We start from the raw sequence: 18,316 nt of genomic DNA, 5'->3' as shown, positions 1-18,316 counted from the left end.
ATTTTTGGTTCCTACATCTCGTGTTTTCATATGTGTTGACACATTTCTTTATCGCTCAGTTTCCAACCCTCCCCTAGGGTCCACCAGTAACAAATGACCGAGGGAAAACACAGAGACTTATAATACTCGACGCTTAAAAGGATCAGTTAAGAGCTGATGCATTATTCATGATTGATCAGAGGCTGCTCATCGTGGATGCCACCTCACTCAGGGGTTTGTTGCCAGAATATTAGGGGCTGATAAAGATAGGCGGATGAAGACGGAAGGATATCATCTAATTTTAGCTCCATCCTCCCTGTGCCTCCTACTGCTGAAGAGGGTTTCACACAAAAGGCCAATGGCTGGAAGGGGGATTCTGTTCTGGTTGCCAACTCTAAATTATGTTGCAGTGATAACTTTGGCCATTATATAAGGCTGGTGAACATGTCGTAACCTGTGGATGCACAGTGTGTGCAAATAGTTGGAATGGGTGTCTGTTGTAATGTATGGATTCTATAAACTTTCCTGAGTTACTGACTTTGCAACACTACTGAGTATTAGAGTTTGAGTGTGTGTGAGAGAGAGAGAGAGAGAGAGAGAGAGAGAGAGAGAGAGAGAGAGAGAGAGAGAGAGAGAGAGAGAGAGAGAGAGAGAGAGAGAGAGAGAGAGAGAGAGAGAGAGAGAGAGAGAGAGTCTGTTTATGTATAGATGATATCAACATTACTGAGTTACTGACATTGAAACACTACAGAATATTACAGTGTGTGTGTGTGTGTGTGTTTGTGTGTTCGTGTGCGTGCGTGCGTGCAGAAGCCCGTACCTATGAGATGTGTGAAGTCCACATCCAGCCTCTTGCTGCAGCCAAAGTCGGGGTCCATCCCGCTGCGATGCAGGACCACTTGGGACACACACTCCTCCAGGATCTTGTAGTACTGAGGTCTGGGGGGGACGGGGATGGGGGGGCAGAACAATTAGACTCCAGCCTGAGCCGGATGAGTGACACACACTCCCCTGGGCTAATTAAGCACAAATGATTCCCATATCCGACCCAGAGGTCACTGAATGCCACATTCAAAGGTTGCCTCTGCCGAGACGAACAGGTACACCATCGCCTCTCCTCGCCCTAATCGGGGAAACCAGCGGATTAATAGGCAGGGCCGAGGGGGACGCCACTCGTCTCCCCGCTGACAGGCGCCGGCCTGGCCCCGCCCGGCCCCTGGCCCCCCCACTCACCACCGCTTCCCTCGCTAATTAGTGCGGCCCCTAAACGTTAGCCGTGCAAATACCGCCAATTTAACGGGTGTAATTGAAACGCGTCGGAGAAAAATACAAGCGTGGACGGACGCCGCGGTCGCTCGATGGCGTTTGCCGGCCGACCCGGGGCCGCGGTTCCGCGAGGCTGCCGCGGCTGACCTTCTCCTGGTTATATTATCAACGTTAATTGCGAGTGGCATTTTGGAGAACACGGTGTCAAGCTTCGGCGTGGGTTTCACACCGCCGAGTGGCGGTGCCCTTGACGGGCGAGAAAGTAGTCAGAGAAAGAGATGTCCATTTTGTCTTCTCGCTGACTCGCCTGAGGGCCAATGAGACGCCCACGCATCTCCAGACTTTCTGCGCTGCCTTCTTCATCGGCTTGTCAGCGGTTACCAAACACAGCCACGGGCCTATTGTGCAAACTGCCATAGCGTAGGTTTAGTTCACAGGCGCATGTTTGACTTGAAGAGCGTGATGACATCGCCCGTACCGCTGTCTGCAGCAGCTCCTCAGCGAGGGGGACGCCAATGCCCCCTGCTCTCCTTTCAAATCATTTAAGAAATCTGAATGTTTTATTTAACAGCGGCTCCAAAGAGCTCTTTGATATAGCACAGGTGGGGGGGAAGGGAACGCATCTTCACATCCAGTGGGGCCGGTGAACGATGAGCGGAACAACTTGAACTCCACTGAAACCTGCTAAACTCACAAGCTAAAAAAAACAAGCTAAACTCAGTGGTAGGTGGAAATGGAAATCAGACGAAGGGGGGAGATATTAACATGATGATGAATATATCGCCCGTAACGTGTGTTGTTTTGATGAAACACCATGTGTCTAAGCTGTAGCGGAAGGACTCTCCCACTCATATCGGGAGCAGGCGGAATAGAAAGAGATAGAGCGAGAGAGGGAGGAGGTAGATAGAGAGGGCAAGAGAGAGAGAGAGAGGGCGGAGATAGAGAGAGAGAGAGGGCGGAGATAGAGAGAGAGAGAGAGAGAGGGCGGAGATAGAGAGAGAGAGAGAGAGAGGGCGGAGATAGAGAGAGAGAGAGAGAGAGAGAGAGAGAGAGAGAGGGCGGAGAGAGAGAGAGAGAGGGCAAGAAAGGGAGTAGATTGAGAGAGGGCAAGAGAGGGAGGAGACGGAGAGTTGGAAAGAGAGATGGGGAGAGACAGAGAGAGAGAGAGAGAGCGAGAGAGAGAGAGAGAGAGAGAGAGAGCGAGAGAGCATGGCTTAAGCGTCGCAGCATCCAGCTTACAACTGTCACCGTTGTACACCACATTATTATCGCAATAAGCCGCCCTATTTTCCCTGAATCCTCCGTCCTCCGCCACTGCCAAACAGATCGGCGCCGGGCGCAGATAACTGTGTAGGGAGGGAATGACCCAGAACTGTCAGGGCCCCCTCCACAGTGGGCAGGGCTGGGCTCGGCAAGCCAACATATGTCCCCTTCATCGCACCCCCCCCACCCCTCCCTCCCTCCCTCCCTCCCTCGCTAGTCTCTATTTTACCCTGGCACCCAGGTCCTCCACCAGCAGCTCCACCAGCGCTGTGGAGTGTGCTGCTGGTGGTGTGGGTGGTGGTGGGGGTGGGGGTGGGGGTGGGGGTGGTGTTGGTGGCGGCGGTTCAGCCTAGGCCCCATCACTTGATCCAGCCCTGCTCCACATAGCCAGTGTAATCCCCCTATCGCCCGGCTCCAAAAGGGGAGATCTGCTCTAAATTTACCGCGCTTGATGTGCTCCCATTCGTTAGGGCTCGCACTGAGAGATTAATTACCGAAAAAACATATCAAATAAATAACAAGTTTCAGAACTGCTTAAGGAGGAGGAGGGACCGTTGTGACAATTTCTGCCGGCTTTTTTTTTTTTTCAAGAAGTGGCATTAGTCAGAAATTGTAGAAGTAGAATAAAGTAGAACATATTGAGTAATGTCTGGCCTGGGCCGCGTGATGAATTAGTGTTAAGACGAGCTTGTAGCGATGTTAACGTGACCGGCTAACGAGAAGCTGCTTCCCGCACCCTTCTGCTCTCGCTGCGAGAGTGTGAGGACGTGCGATGTTAGGAGACGTCACCACGGAAAAAATAAGAACACGGATTCATTTAACATTGATTCCACCGTTTTTTAGACAAACCCTTTTTTTTTGGAAAGAGGATTAATGACAAGCCGACTTTTTAAAAGGCGAACCCCCGGTGACAGCGTTGTAGTACATCCGTCGACATAACCCTTTGAAACGCCGTCTAATCGTCCCACGGGACATCGTTGGAGGCACGGCTCTCTGGTAGCCCTTTGATCAGGGAGTCATCCCGGAGCACCTATGACCGACTCCCTCGCCCTTCGCTGATTCAACCCGACAGGCTGACGCCGACGCCGCCTGCACAGCTCTCTCCTGTCACACCCCAGCCTGGAGCTCAGCGGAGAGGGTCATTAAAGACTAAAATAACAGCCCCACATCGCCTGCTGTAATCCACGCCGTTAGCTTCTCTCTCCGACGTCGCACGCCAACCACAGGCAGGGATGAACAAGTTCAGGGATCACTACGTCATACGTCGTCGAGTGAGTCGCACGTCCCACCGGTGACTGAGGCCCGCGTTAACGTAACGCAGGCCCGGTCCCCTTCGCGGCTGTGATGTATGGATGTATTCACACGCGGATCGCTCACAACGCATCAGTGTTCCCGGTGCATGGGTTTATGCGCCTGCCTTTTGCAACACTCTGGGAAACAGTGAAAGTTAAAAAGCTCATCCATTCTCATGAATACGGGTATTGACCCAGCGTTCCTCGCTAACTTGTCTTGCTTTATTTTCCTCCCCTGTCCCCGGAGCGCGGCAGCCAGGGACAGTAGTGCTGAGGTAGACGTGGCCGTTGTGCTGTTGGCTGCTTAATGTGACTTCAATTTTTCACTTTATTGTGCTATATGGGCGGATGAATTATTCATTACCGTAAAAGACCGGCGACTTTTGACGATGACAAATTCATCACGCCGCAGTCATCCTACCGATCCAGCCCTCATCTAACGATCTTTTACCCGACTTTACTATCTTTGCTATTTTTTTGGGAAATTTCTTATTTATGGGAATAAGCCGGGGCAAAGCAGGGGAATTTATTAATGCCTTGCCGTCGAGACACAGAAGGCTGAATCTCCTCAGTGATTGACATGTTTGCATTTCTGCTGGAGGGTGAACAAATATTTGAAATCATGTTTTAATCATTAGAAAATGGGTGCTCGATTTTAATGGTTTCTGTTGTTTTTTTCAGATTTTATAGGAAACGCCATGAATGGCCACGAGAAGTATTGGGATTGAGCCTAATAATTTGCATGACACTTGTTGAGCCCATTTGAACTTAAGGTGACGAATCACTGACACCAACAGGATATGGATCCAGAAATCCACATATTTACAGGAAATTTACTTTTTGTATATATATATATACACACATACATACATCTATATATCTATAGATATCTATAGATATATAGATAGACACGCACCTGGATGCTAAATATATATACACAAATACATAAATATATATATGAACACTGTGTAGAGAAACAGAAAGAGGACCATGGTGTGTCCTCTGGCTGGAGGAAAAACCTGTCAGCTCATTGCAGAGCGGTTGCTTCATACAGAGTTTAAAAAAAGAAAATAAAAAAGATATAGCATCTTGGACCTGGCCTTTGGTGGGCATGGCAAAACATTTTGGCTCAAGCGTCTGCTCATCATCAAGGTCGGATTTCACTGGGAACCCATTTGAGGAGGAGGACTCTGAGCCAGGCCAGGGGGGCCGGGCTCACGCATGGCTCTCACAGCACACCGTCAGGGGTGTGGGTGCCTGTGTGTATGTGTGTTCGTGTCTGTTGACAGACAGGGGTTTGTGTGTGTGTGTGGACAGACAGGGGTGTGTGTGTGTGGACAGACAGGGGTGTGTGTGTGGACAGACAGGGGTGTGTGTGTGTGTGTGTGTGTGTGTGTGTGTGTGTGGACAGACAGGTCTGTGTGTGTGTGTGTGTGTGTGTGTGTGTGTGTGTGTGTGTGTGTGTGTGTGTGTGTGTGTGTGTGTGTGTGTGTGTGTGTGTGTGTGGACAGACAGGGGTGTGTGTATGTGTCTGTGTGTGGGAGGAAAGATAGGGGTATGTGTGCGTGTGTGTGAGAACAGACAGGTGTGTGCATGATGTGTGTGTGTGTGTGTGTGTGCGTGTGTATGTGTGCGTGTTAGGACAGACAGAGCTCACCTGATGTAATAGTCGTTCCTGATGAGCAAGAGATGCTGGAGGATTGACAGGAAGTACGTCTCTGATCCCGTATCTTTCACCATGTTGGACAGGAGATGGTACACCTCATTCATATCAGTGGGGGAACGAGGGGTTAAGGAAAACAGCAACATAGAAACACTGGGTTTTAATGTATGTGTGTGTGTGTGTGTTTCCCTTCCATTTGGTTTGTCATATTAAACCACTTTGAAATCACAGTATTGAGACAACTGAGTTTGACGGCTCCGTTCATTACAGTTTAATACACACATAGCGCCCATGTGGCTGTTGGCTGGTGTATGCGTCTCAAGGAATGTAACGGGGGCGTGTGCATCTGACGACCTTCAAAGCGAACCCAATCAATCGAGTATTCTGACAGGTGGGAGCGTGAATGAGCCAAGGTATACACGAGTGCTTGGTATGTTCAGACAGCAATAATAACGTGGAGGAAACACTAGGTAAACCCGTCACTCTGAACCCAGCGCTGAAGATCCAGGTTAATAATAATGGGCTAATAATGAGGATATACCACCAGGATGCCATCACGGGCTTCAGACTTCAATTCCCTACCTCAGAGACGGCTAGAGTCCGAGATTACCGTTTTATAAATTGGCTGTTAGAGAGGTGGATCGTCTGTTGCTCTGAAAGACAAGGGAAATTACATTTCTCTCCAGAAATATCTTCGTACCTATTGTGTATGTGTATTGATTGAGGCTTGAAGCAATTACTTTTTCTATATAAATGGCTCAAATTCCTTAACCCTAAAATGTTTGTATCCCTTAGGAATTAACTGAGCAAAACAGTACAACAATAAAAATAAGCTACGAATAAACGACAAGCAAATAAGCTTCTTAAATACGTACACACGTAGGAAGGCATCAGAGGAGGGTGTGTGTGTGTGTGTGTGTGTGTGTGTGTGTGTGTGTGTGTGTGTGTGTGTGTGTGTGTGTGTGTGTGTGTGTGTGTGTGTGTGTGTAAGGGGGATACTTTAAAAAGCTGGGAAAGATAAAAACATGATTGGCCCCCCACAACTATTAATTGCAGCTTTTGGCCATTTGTGTGAATATATCTATCCACCATAATGAATGATACTGTTATTCTCCTTGTTGAATAGGCCAGCTACTGGTTTATATAAAAAACGTAATTGTCCATAATTACATATACATTTCAAAAGCATTGATACACAATGGGCAAATTAGCATATAGCTGGCATAACAAATGTAGTGCAACAGTACTAAAGTTTTGCACTGCATTTCTGTTGAACTCAACTGACATATCCCCCACCCCCCGCCCCATCTTACTGACATTGTGTGTCACACGCACACAACCACACACACTTACACACACGCACACACACCAGAACCCAAACAGACACAGACACACACCCACCCTATTCTGCAGGTAATTGAGTTTGAAAAATGAAAATTGGAGACACTGAAAGCACAAGGTAGAAAATTGGGACTTTGCTTTTTAGCGTATTTGTCTACAAAGTTGTAAAGTAAATCCCCCCAGTGTCAAAACAACGAACCCAGATTGCATCCGAAGGGTGATTCACTGGTAAAAAAGGCAGAAAGAAGATGCCTCAATAACTAGGTCAAAGAAACACGGGGACGACTAGGGCTGCTCCATTATGGAAGAAAAATCATAATCACGATTATTTTGGTCAATATTGAAGTCATGATTATTCAAACGATTATTTCTGAGTTTGAATGCATGATGTATTTATTCAGCATGTCTCTCCGCAAAAAACATTTTGTCATTGAGAACTTTGGAATTTCGCCTAACCAAAATAATGTTCAAATCTAAAATAACGTGCAGATATATTTCCAGCTGTAAAATAATAATAATAATAATAATAATCGAAAACTCGATTATATTAGTTTTGTGATAGTTTGACGTTAAAATCGAAAACGCAATAAAATTTTGATTCATCGCCCAGCCATAGGGTCAACACTTATATAAAGGATAATTCCAGGCCTTTCCCACCTGGACCCTATCGCCTCCATTAATCTGATTCTTGGGACATATGCGTCGAGTTATCAGAGAGAATGCTGCTGCCGTGATCCAACGTAACGGTCGGGGTCAACACATGCCCACAATGTACGTCCTCCACAAGCACTTGGGTTTGCCATTGACACGCTCTGAGTGTTAATACGAGTGTCTGACAACGCTATGGAGAGGAGTCTTGATGAGAGATTACACTGTTCTCTTTACCTTTGGCTTGATCCTGCCTGTTCGCTATTGTGTCTGACCATCACTCAAGGAGAACGCCCGCTCTGAAAGGTGTTTCCTTATTTTAAATGTACACTCTCTCCTTCAGCCCGCCTTCACCCACATCGTCATGGTAACCCCAAGCTACGTCTTCTGTGGCAAACAACTAGTGGCTTACAAAGTACCAGAAAGTACCAGAGTAAAAAACACAGATTCCTCGGTTGAAGGTGACTCCGGTTAAAGTCATCCTTAGAAGCCTTATTCTTTAAGACTGTGTAGCGCCTCCCTATTAACTCCAACAATCGCCGCGATTCAACACTTTCCCACAAATCGCCTGGCCCTATTTCATCCAGTGAATCGAGGGATCCGAAAGCAGGCGGTGCTAAACCCTATAGCTCTCATCATAACACCCCCCCCCCCCCCCCCCCCCGTGCTGTTAGACCGGGGATCCCGGGAGAAGCTCCAGCCGTGGGAGATGCAATTACGTCCATAAGGGTCGGACTGGAGTGGACATAAACCCGGTTCCAGGCCGTGGGAGGGTAATAAACCCGGGTCCGCCTGTTCTTCAGTCACCTAGCTGCAGCAGAACACATGTAGAACACGGTCAGGCTGCTGCCAGGCTACTGCTTGGTCTACTTTCTCACTTTATTTTTTTGTTCCCTGTAACCCTCTCGCTCTCCCCTGCTCGTGAATAAACATGAGACGGGTGAGACGGAGACCAGTCAGCAGCGGGGTCAATCAATCACCCTTCCACAGCTCATCCATATTCATGAGTGGCCTGGAGTCACCTCTTCGGCCCCTGGACACACAGGAGATGGCCTCTCTCTCTCTCTCAGTCTCTCTCTCTCTCTGCCTCAGTCTCTCTCTCTCTGCCTTTGTTTCTCTCACTTTCTCTCTTACTCCACTGCGGTCGATCTCTCTCTCTCTCTCTCTCTCTCTCTCTCTCTCTCTCTCTCTCTCTCTCTCTCTCTCTCTCTCTCTCTCTCTCTCTCTCTCTCTCTCTCTCTCTCTCTCTCTCTCTCTCTCTCTCTCTCTCTCTCTCTCTCCCTCCCTCCCTCCCTCCCTCCCTCCCTTTGTCTCCTTCTCTACCTCACTCTCTACCCTGCTCTCTCAATATTCATGAGCTGCCAGGAGAAACAAGACACATCTGCACTGCTCAGGAATTAGAGGAGCTACTATCTACGACAGGATGTGATGTAGGCCCCAGTCCCAGTACCTGTGTGTGTGTGTGTGTGTGTGTGTGTGTGTGTGTGTGTGTGTGTGTGTGTGTGTGTGTGTGTGTGTGTGTGCCAGAATTTTTGTGCATACGTATTTCAGCGCCTGTGTGCAGGTGTGTGTGTATCCATAAGTGTGTGTGTATTCTCCTGCATTTGTGTGTATAGGTGTGTGTGTGTCTGTGTCTATTTGTGTGCGTGTGCGAGTGTGTGTGGGTGTGTTTGTGCATGCATCTGTGCACGTCTGTGTGCTTGTCTGCATATGTGCCCATCTATGCCTGTGCCTGTGTGTGTGTGTGTCTGTGTGTCTATGTGCGTGTGCGTATGGATGTCTATGTGCGCGTGTGTGTGTGTGTGTGTCTAGGTGTGTGCGCGTGCGTGTGTGCTTGTGTGCGTGCACCGTGTGTTGTGGGTCGACTGGGGAGGCAGAGAGGACTAAGGGGATCTGGGGCATTCACATCATGCTCTCTCTCTCTCAGATCAATACCATATTGTCCTTGGAAACAAACATTGGGCCCTCTCATTTGTGAACCTGCTGAAGCACATCATTAATCCAGGTGCGCTATTTTCTCTCTCCATCTACCGCTCTCTCCCTCCCTCTCCCCCCCGCTCTCTCCCTCGCCCCCACCGTGTGTCAACAGAGACTGCCACTCGGGCAGCCTTGGCGATGGCTGATTTTCCCTGGCACCGTGGGACTAGCGAGAGACAAAGGTTGAGCGAATGAACATCTGTATAACAATGTCAGCGTCTGCTCTGCCTACTCATAATGTCAGCCCCCCCCCCCCTCCCCTCCCTCCCTCCATTCCCACACCATACAACCCCCCCCCCCCCCCCCCCCCGCCTCTCCCCCAGCCCTCCCCCCCCCCCCCCCCCTGCTACCCTTCGAGCAGATTTGTGAATTATTAAAGGCTCCTTGCTCTGGATGCGGGAACAAGTCTCCAACTGTGGACTAAATTACTGCTCACTTTATTAACTACAACTCCACAAGTTTTGGAGTGAAGTTAAGTGGACCTTGGTGGGGTGGGAGGCGTTGGGGGGGGGGGGGGGGGGGGGGGGGGGGGGGAGTGAGAAGGAGGGGGGGGGGCGGGGGAAGTGGGCGTGGAACGCTCGGCGTCGCGGTTCACAGTTTAGCAGTTCTGGAATTGAAGGCGCAAGACTGTAAGCCGGCGAAAACTGGAGGTTGTAAAATATAATATTACTATGCGATGGAATAATATATGAGGCGGTCGTACACTATATTGTGTAATGGTTTTATATTGTATGAGAGGGAGCGGGAAAGGGAGACCGATAATGGGAGGGGGACAGGGCTGGAGAGTGATAGATTCATATAAAGATAAAATAAGATAACTATTAAAGTAAAATAAAAACCCTGCAAGAATTGAGAACATAAGTTTTAACAATATGCTCCTGACCGACTCGGAGCCAAGTCTTGTTTTTTTTTTTACTTTCTTTCTCTCTCAGACGCAACGGAGACCGAATAGTTAAGAGGCGGAGGACAGCGGCCTCCATTTTGTCTCGATCGCCCCGTCGAGCAGCTTAGAGCGCGGCCTCAGACCCAGACGTCTCAATACAGAGAGAGAGAGAGAGAGAGAGAGAGAGAGAGAGAGAGAGAGAGAACTCCAGAGAGAGAGAGAGAGAGAGAGACAGAGGGAGAGAGAGACAGAGAGAGAGAGAGCGAACTCCAGAGAGAGAGAGAGACAGAGGGACAGAGACAGAGGGAGAGACAGAGAGAGAGAGAACTCCAGAGAGAGAGAGAGAGAGACAGAAAGACAGAGACAAAGAGAGACTCCGGAAGTACGGGGAGGTTAATGAGACAGGGGTTGTTTACCAGGCTTCACCTGGTCAGGGCTGGGGCGGGAGATTGCACTATGGATCCTAAAGCCTCCTTTAATGAACACGGACACACTGGGGGCTTTAGTGGGTAGAGCCCGCCGCAGCTCGGCAAATATGCCCATCTCCCCGCTCCCAGCTGCTGCCGGTTCATCTGAGTATTCACACCAGCCAGCGGTGAGGCGGTGCGGGGGCGGTGAGAGGGTGCGGGGGAGGAGGGAGGGGGGAGGCGGGGGAGAAAGGATATTCCATCTCGGACCGGATGTCGTCGAAGCGGTGGGAGAGCTCGATGGCGTCCTCCTCCTTGTTCTCGTTGAAGACCTTCAGCTGGATGTCCAGCTCCTCCGTCTCCTTCAGCTCCTGTGGACGGACACAAGGGGCCAGTGGTGAGCACACACGATGGAGACACGCACACACACACACACACACACGCACACACGCACACGCACACACACACACACACACACGCGCGCGCGGTGACGTGACGCACGTTACATGTTCATGCGTTCTACCTCAGCCTACCTCTCGCTCTCTCGCTCAACCTTTTTTTCTTTCACTTTCTTTCTCTCTCGCTTTCTCTCCTGCTACATCGATCTCTCTCTCTCTCCGTCTAGCTCGGCCTCTGTCTCTGACTCTCACTCCACTGCGGTCTCTCTCTCTCACCCTACTGCAGTCTCTCACTCCCTCTCTCTCTCTCTCTCTCTCCCCCTCTCCCTCTCTCCCTCTCTCTCTCTCCCTCTCTCTCCCCCTGCCTCTCTCTCCTTCTCTCTCCCCCTCCCTCTCTCTCCCCCTCCCTCTCTCTCCCTCCCTCTCCCTCTCCCTCTCTCTGACGTGACGTGCATTACATGTCGGACGTCATGCCAGAGGTCTCTCTCAGGAAGTGGCGCTCTGCGTGTGAGCGTCAGAGCTCCGCAGTCTGTCTGGAGGATGTATCCGGGCCAGGGGCCGCTGGGACACGACTTCCTGCTGCCACAGATGGGAGACAGGAAGTCGGGGCAGCCAGGTACCGCTAGTTACCGAACACCTGTTCACACCCTTCTGGGGCTGCCGGGGGGAGGGGGGGGAGGGGGGGGAGAGGGGGGAGAGGGGGGAGTGTTCTCTGCCACTTCTGTATGAATCACCCTGCGGAGGGCGTTGGCAGACCTGAGACAGCAGGGGGGCTGAAATGTAACCTCATTTCTGCAGCTATCAATCACTGGCTTCCCACTCCCCCGCCGCCACACACCCCTCAACTCCCCCCCCCCCCACACACCCTCCCCGTCCCCTGGCCTCGTCATCCGTCTTCAACGGCGCTCGTTTTCCCGGGAAATGAGCGGCAGCGTGCGTCGGGGGGGGGGGGAGTAGTCAGAGTTGTTTTACTCTGCCAAGAACGAGAAGAAGAAAGGGAGAGAGAGACAGAGACGGAGAGGGAGGGTGAGACAGAGAGAGAGAGAGAGAGAGAGAGAGAGAGAGAGAGAGAGAGAGAGAGAGGGAGAGGGTGAGAGAGACAGAGAGGGAGAGAGAGAGAGGGTGAGAGAGAGAGAGAGAGAGAGAGGGAGGGAGGGAGAGAGAGGGAGAGGGTGAGAGAGAGAGAGAGAGAGAGAGAGAGAGAGAGAGAGAGAGAGAGAGAGAGAGAGAGAGAGAGAGAGAGAGAGAGAGAGAGAGGGTGACAGAGAGAGAGAGACAGAGGGTGAGAGAGAGAGAGAGAGAGAGAGAGAGAGAGAGAGAGAGAGAGAGAGAGAGGGTGACAGAGAGAGAGAGAGAGAGAGAGAGAGACAGAGGGTGAGAGAGAGAGAGAGAGAGAGAGAGAGAGAGAGAGAGAGGGACAGAGGGTGAGAGAGAGAGAGAGAGAGAGAGAGAGAGAGAGAGAGAGAGAGAGAGAGAGAGAGCTAGAGAGAGAGAGAGCTAGAGAGAGAGAGAGGGAGTGAGGAGAGGAGAGGGCTGAGGTTGGGAGAGAGAGACAGAGGAAGAGCATCTCCTTTCGTCTTTCATCAGAGTTCATTGCTTCATCAGTGCCAGCGGCAGCATGGCCTGACTCCCGAGCATAACTCATGATTGTGTGAGGGAGGGAGGGAGGGAAGGAGGGAGGGAGGGGAGGGAGGTGAGGGAGAGGACGGGGGGGGGGGGGGGAGGGAGGTGAGGGAGAGGACGGGGGGGGGGGGGGGGGGGGGGGGGCGGGTGCTCGGCGGACTACAAGCCCGTAGCAAAGCGCCCGGTGCCGGCGGTGTGCACACCGACACAGAGGGGACGTGGCGCTCCGGGTTCTCTCCCCTGCCCGTACGGGAGCAGAGAGGAGATAATTAAAGTAATGACGGCCGTAATCAACGGGGGCAGCCGGGGATGAGTTAGAGAGTGACAGGGCGACTTGCAGAGTGAGGCGTGGGAGTGCAGTCGCCCCGGCGCGGTGGTGAGGGGTGTAGGCTGATCACGGTGGCGGGAGGGGGGGGGGGGGGTAGGCATGGTGAGCCGCATGGTAACAAACAACAACATTAAGAACAGCAACGACTCGCATATGAATTGGATATGAATTGCTGTCTGGTGCCTCTGATTAGTTACACTAGGATTATAATATGATACTATGATTGCATTTATGTGTAAGAGAGAGAGAGAGAGAGAGAGAGAGAGAGAGAGAGAGAGAGAGAGAGAGAGAGAGAGAGAGATCATATATATCTTGATATTATGGGATGTGATACATCAGTGGTTAGTGTTATTTTTGTTGCATTCTTTACCGGCAGAATCTTCTTGAGCCCGCATCTTAAGAACTCGTTGCGCAGATGTATCCGGAAGTCCAGGTCGTCAGGAGAGGTGACCAGAGCGTTGATCAGCTGCATGCAGGCCACCTGGGACACACACACACACACACATTACACAAACCGTACACCATACACAGAAGGAGTAGAGGTAGTTATATTACTTATATTATTCAGAAACGTTGCACCGATTTTGTGGAAGTTTGGCTCTTTCCAGTCTGTCCATTAAAATCATGAGGATTGCTGTTACTTTTCGACTGGTTGTGTCTGGAGATTTTTAAGCAGTCATTTTTATTTCAGTATTTTGATTTCTGAATTAAAGATTGATATCGTTGGCACCGGCAACGAGGAAAGGAGAACACGGAACCAACGAGGAGAGCAGCGAGAGGCAGAGAGAAGAGAAGAGAAAATAAAGGAAGAAAATAAAGAGGAGGAGGAGGAGGAGGAGGAGGAGGAGGAGGAGGGGGAGGAGGAGGAGGAGGAGGAGGAGGAGGGGGAGGGCACACAGGGGACTGCTGTAGCAGCGAGGTCTTCCAATGCCCACAACACAGAGAGACGGAAAATCAGACCTGGAAGAGCAATGGGGCAGGGCGGGGGAGAGAGAGAGAGAGAGAGAGAGAGAGAGAGAGAGAGAGAGAGAGAGAGAGAGAGAGAGAGAGAGAGAGAGAGAGAGAAGGAGAGAGAGAGAGAGAGAGAGAGAAGGAGGGAGGGAGGGAGGGAGGGAGGGAGGGAGGGAGGGAGAGAGAGAGAGAGAGAGAGGGGAGGAGAAAGTGCGGAAAGGACAGGCAGGCCTGAAGAACCTTGACCAGATGTGCATTTCTAATTGATTTATTGGATAAAGGGAGTGTTGCGCACGCTGGTGGGGGAGGGAGGGGGGAGAGGGGTGAGTGTGCGGGGGAGAAAGGAAATCACTGATGGGTCTTAACTAGGTGTAAGGTGGCTCATGGGAACAGGACCTGGGAAAGACAGAGTGCTTCTCCGACAGCCAATCAATACTCAGCAAAAGGATTCCCATGGACAGCATGGGAGGAGTGTGTCTTTGGTATCCTTGACCTTACACTTTAGTACCGTAATGTGTTTCTCTATTTTATACACAATCATGTACAACATAGTGCTGAATGCTACAGTTTTACTGTTGTGTCCTTCAGTAATGTTTATGTTTACTCGTTGTTTCCGATGTATTCTGTCTTATTTCAGTATCAGAGCTTTGTATGACATTGTATTGCATGTTTTTATTAGTATTTGTATGTTGATGACATTTTATGCATTTGATGTATACAATGCGCCATACAAATTAAATTTGAATTGAACATACAGTATCGTACAATATGTTACCTGATATCATATCTACATAATATGACATATACTGTACATGTTTGTACTTTGCAGGAAAAGTCTGGGTAATCGTGCCGAATGGGTTGTAGTACAGACTCACTGAAGGGCCATGGAAAAGAAGCAAAAGGAGGATCAAAGGCACTTTTTATATGGTTGAGTGTTGGATTGTTTTCCTTCATTTCTGCTTTCTGTCCATTAACCCTGAACCAGAGAGGGCGTGGCTCTTCAATGCAGAGCAGGTGGAGGGAGAAGTGCTTTGCTCTCTTATGGGGACACTGTTGTGTCGCGGCATTAACTAGGTTTGGTTTAAAGGGCTGCCCCGCTAACCTAGGAGGGACAGGACTCCTCTCCACTTAATTAGAAGTGGCACCGCTGGGACAGCGCGTGTGCGTGTGCGTGTGTTTGTGCACCTTTTTGTGTTTGTGCGCGCTTGTGTGTGCATGTGTGTGTGGGCGCTTGCGTGCGTGTGTCGGCTCGCATGTGTGTGTGTGTGTGGCGTTGAATCGGCAGCACAGCATGTGCCAAGCAATAAAACGAAGAGGAACTATTTTAATCATATTAGCAAAAGTGGGCGTTATAAAAGCCTCTCCGAATTAGAAGTTCTGTATTAATTCCTTGAACCCGGCACATCAACAAGGTATTCACACAACCAGGAACCTCAGTCCCTCTTTTACGAACAGCCTTTTCTACAGGGCCAAATATTCAGCTCTAATCAAAAGGATTTTTTTTATTTTTCGTCATTATCACCCCCTCACGTCCTTCCATTTTAGCTTTAACTCCACAAACCTCGAAATTAAAAAACATAATTGATCTTTATCTCTTCTTGGTCGATTATGATTATGAGCTCGATTATTGTGTGTTTCTTCTGGGCCTCCTGCCAGAGGCCCTCGGGGGGGTCAGAGGTCAGATCCGTCTCCCCACAGACCCACGGGAGCAGAAGGGAACATTCCCCCCAGAAACAAAAGCAGAATATACGTCGGTGTGTGGGGGGAGCGTGGTGAGCGAACAATAGAAGTGAAGGTGAAGTCGAAAGGTGAGGCAGGCAGAGAGGGAGAGGAGGGTTTATTCTCTTTGAATAAAGGACGAGGGAAGGAGCCGGGCGAGAGAGGAGACAGCTGCTTTTGATTAAAGGCAGAAAGACTGCTGATGAATTCTACATCTCGGCAGCCCTGCCACGGGCTGGCTGCGTGCGCTGGCATCGGACAGCGCTGTGAGCCGCAGCAGGAGACAGCGGGGGAAGAGGAGGGAGAAGGGGGCAGAGGTGCAACAGACACCGTCGTGACACAACTGTCTGTGGGAGTGCGGGACTATGCAGACACTCGGAGATGAGCTGCAGCTTCTGCAAATGAAACACTCGGTCAAACTCCCACCGTGCTTCAGCCATATCTCAAATGACTTTCTGTGGATTTTAATTTTATTCTTTTTTGTTAGCGCTCATGAATATGTATTATCATAATGATGATGTTTTAAAATGACATGGGGGCCCCATATTCACGCCATAATAGAGAACTCACGCAACATGAGGTTGAGTACCGCCGTGACAGATACATTGTGTACGATCACGGCGTTCGAGCCGCTTATGGGGCTGATCTACAATTTGCAAAATTTCTGAAAAGTAGGATCAAAACTTGTTGCATGGAGCTAACCCTGATCTCCAAACACATTGGTGTGAATGTGTGTGCGTGTGTGAATGTGTCTGGTGTGCACATGCTTGCTTGTTTGTGAATGTGTGCGTGCGTGCGTTTGTGTGCCTGTATGTGTTCGCACGCAGACCCTTCCGCCCACCATTGTATGTTGTACGTCCTGGTACTTAATGTAAGCACTTATTGTACTCACTCAATGTACGTTGTACTTATTCATAGTACTTAATTGTGTAATAGTATCTGCAATAGCTGCTATCACTGCTGTATAAGGGGAACGGGTTAGCCTAGCGATTGATAGTACTTGCACTTGTTTCTATGAACATCGTTACCGTACCGACAGCGATATATTGTTTCAATTCTTATGATAAATGTACTTAATGTAAGTCGCTTTGGATAAAAGATCTAAATGTAAATGCATGTGTGCGTGAGCGTTCTTGCATGTGCGTGCGTGCGTCTGCGTGCGTGCGTGCGTCTGCGTGCGTGTGTGTGTGCGTACCTGGAGCTGCTGTGCCTCGTGGTTCTCCAGCCCTTCTACGATCGGGGCGAAGCGGTCCTTGTTGTTCCTCTCGGCGGCGATCGTCATGGCGGTCAGGATCTTATCCAGACTGCCGTCCGATGTGTACCGCAGGCAAGAAAACAACCAAATAATAAAACATTTAACAAATGCTTTTCAGCGCGTCACGAGCGGTACATTTACATTTACTCAGAGTTTCCCGCCTGACCGGGCCGCAGATGGGCCCAGCCCGGCTCCGTCTGGAGACTCAAACCCTCTCCATCTTCTTTATGGCAATCCGCTCTATTATTGTCATTCAATTGTGCCTCCTTAGCATTTGTTGCTTAGGTGACGTCGGCTGAAAACGGGCCGGATTGCTCTCTTGATGCATTGTTAAAGCAATTGTATTAGAAGGCAATCGGCTTAGCTAGGGAGCACGGGAATTATTGCATGCAAAAAGGCTAATACAAATACATCTTTTTCTTGTGAATGCAAGCAAATTATAGCTCTTGAAGTGGCTCCCTCAGCCCTGATGAATAGAGAACTGGACCATTTCAGGCTTTAAACAGTGGATCAAGGGAAATATTGATGTGAAACACCCACACACGCACACATAATGGAACCGCTATGACCAGGAAGCACTAAGCAGATATGTCCCATTGATACGTCCATATTTTATTGAATTTAGTTTTGACCTATTTCATAAAACAAACGAATGCTTCTTCTCCCCGTCACTCAGACTGTGATTGCTGTATTTCAGCGCGGGTGGTACGGAACCGGCCTCCCTCTCAGAGCCCGGAACCGTCCGGTTCTCAAGCCAATAAGAAGCGAGCCTGGCCTCAGAGGGGGGGGACGGGGGGGGACGCCTCCCGGTACCCAACCCACGAACGCACTCCATCACGCCCTCCCGAAGTCTCCTCTGCAGCGCGCGCTAAACGAAGACCTGACAACACCCAGCGCCAAGACGTCTCTCTCCCGTCGCCCGCGGCCCTGCCTCTAATCCGCGCTATTCTTAGCGGGCTTAATATATACCAGGAGGTGCAAATAAAAATAACAATTTCCGACAAAGCGGATGATCCCGCTCGTGACCTACAACTGTCAGCGCCGCGTATCTGAAGGAAGTCAGAGGCAGATAAATGGAGGGGGGGGGTCTGGGGCAGATGTTGAGGGATCCACGCTGAATAGCTCTAAAGATAGTTGATGGCTGCTATAAAGCACGCCGGTTTTCTTAAAGGGGGTAAGGAAACCTGCCATGCTCAGTATTTAACTCATCTGCCGGTCTCGAGGCGTCGCTGCGGCCTCTTTTGTAACGTCGACGGCCTAATGTCTGGAAGTAACCTGAAGCAGCGGCGGCTAAAGGAACGTGTCGTATGCTGCTGAGTTAAC

General features: G+C 50.1%; 1 protein-coding gene across 1 annotated transcript in view; it reads right to left on the bottom strand.

The window, feature by feature from the left end:
* Window positions 1–18,316, bottom strand: part of diaph2 (diaphanous-related formin 2) — a gene marked incomplete in the record, with an annotated part of 364,953 nt that overhangs the window by 226,958 nt on the left and 119,679 nt on the right. Inside the window, 5 exon segments of the mRNA XM_030368457.1 lie at window positions 800–918; window positions 5,458–5,574; window positions 10,978–11,090; window positions 13,439–13,549; window positions 16,934–17,042. Coding sequence (XP_030224317.1) covers window positions 800–918; window positions 5,458–5,574; window positions 10,978–11,090; window positions 13,439–13,549; window positions 16,934–17,042 — 569 coding nt within the window.

The sequence above is a fragment of the Gadus morhua genome, chromosome 10, assembly GCF_902167405.1.
Source record: "Gadus morhua chromosome 10, gadMor3.0, whole genome shotgun sequence".
NCBI classification, from domain to species: domain Eukaryota; kingdom Metazoa; phylum Chordata; class Actinopteri; order Gadiformes; family Gadidae; genus Gadus; species Gadus morhua.
This window is presented reverse-complemented; position numbering and strand designations above follow the sequence as displayed.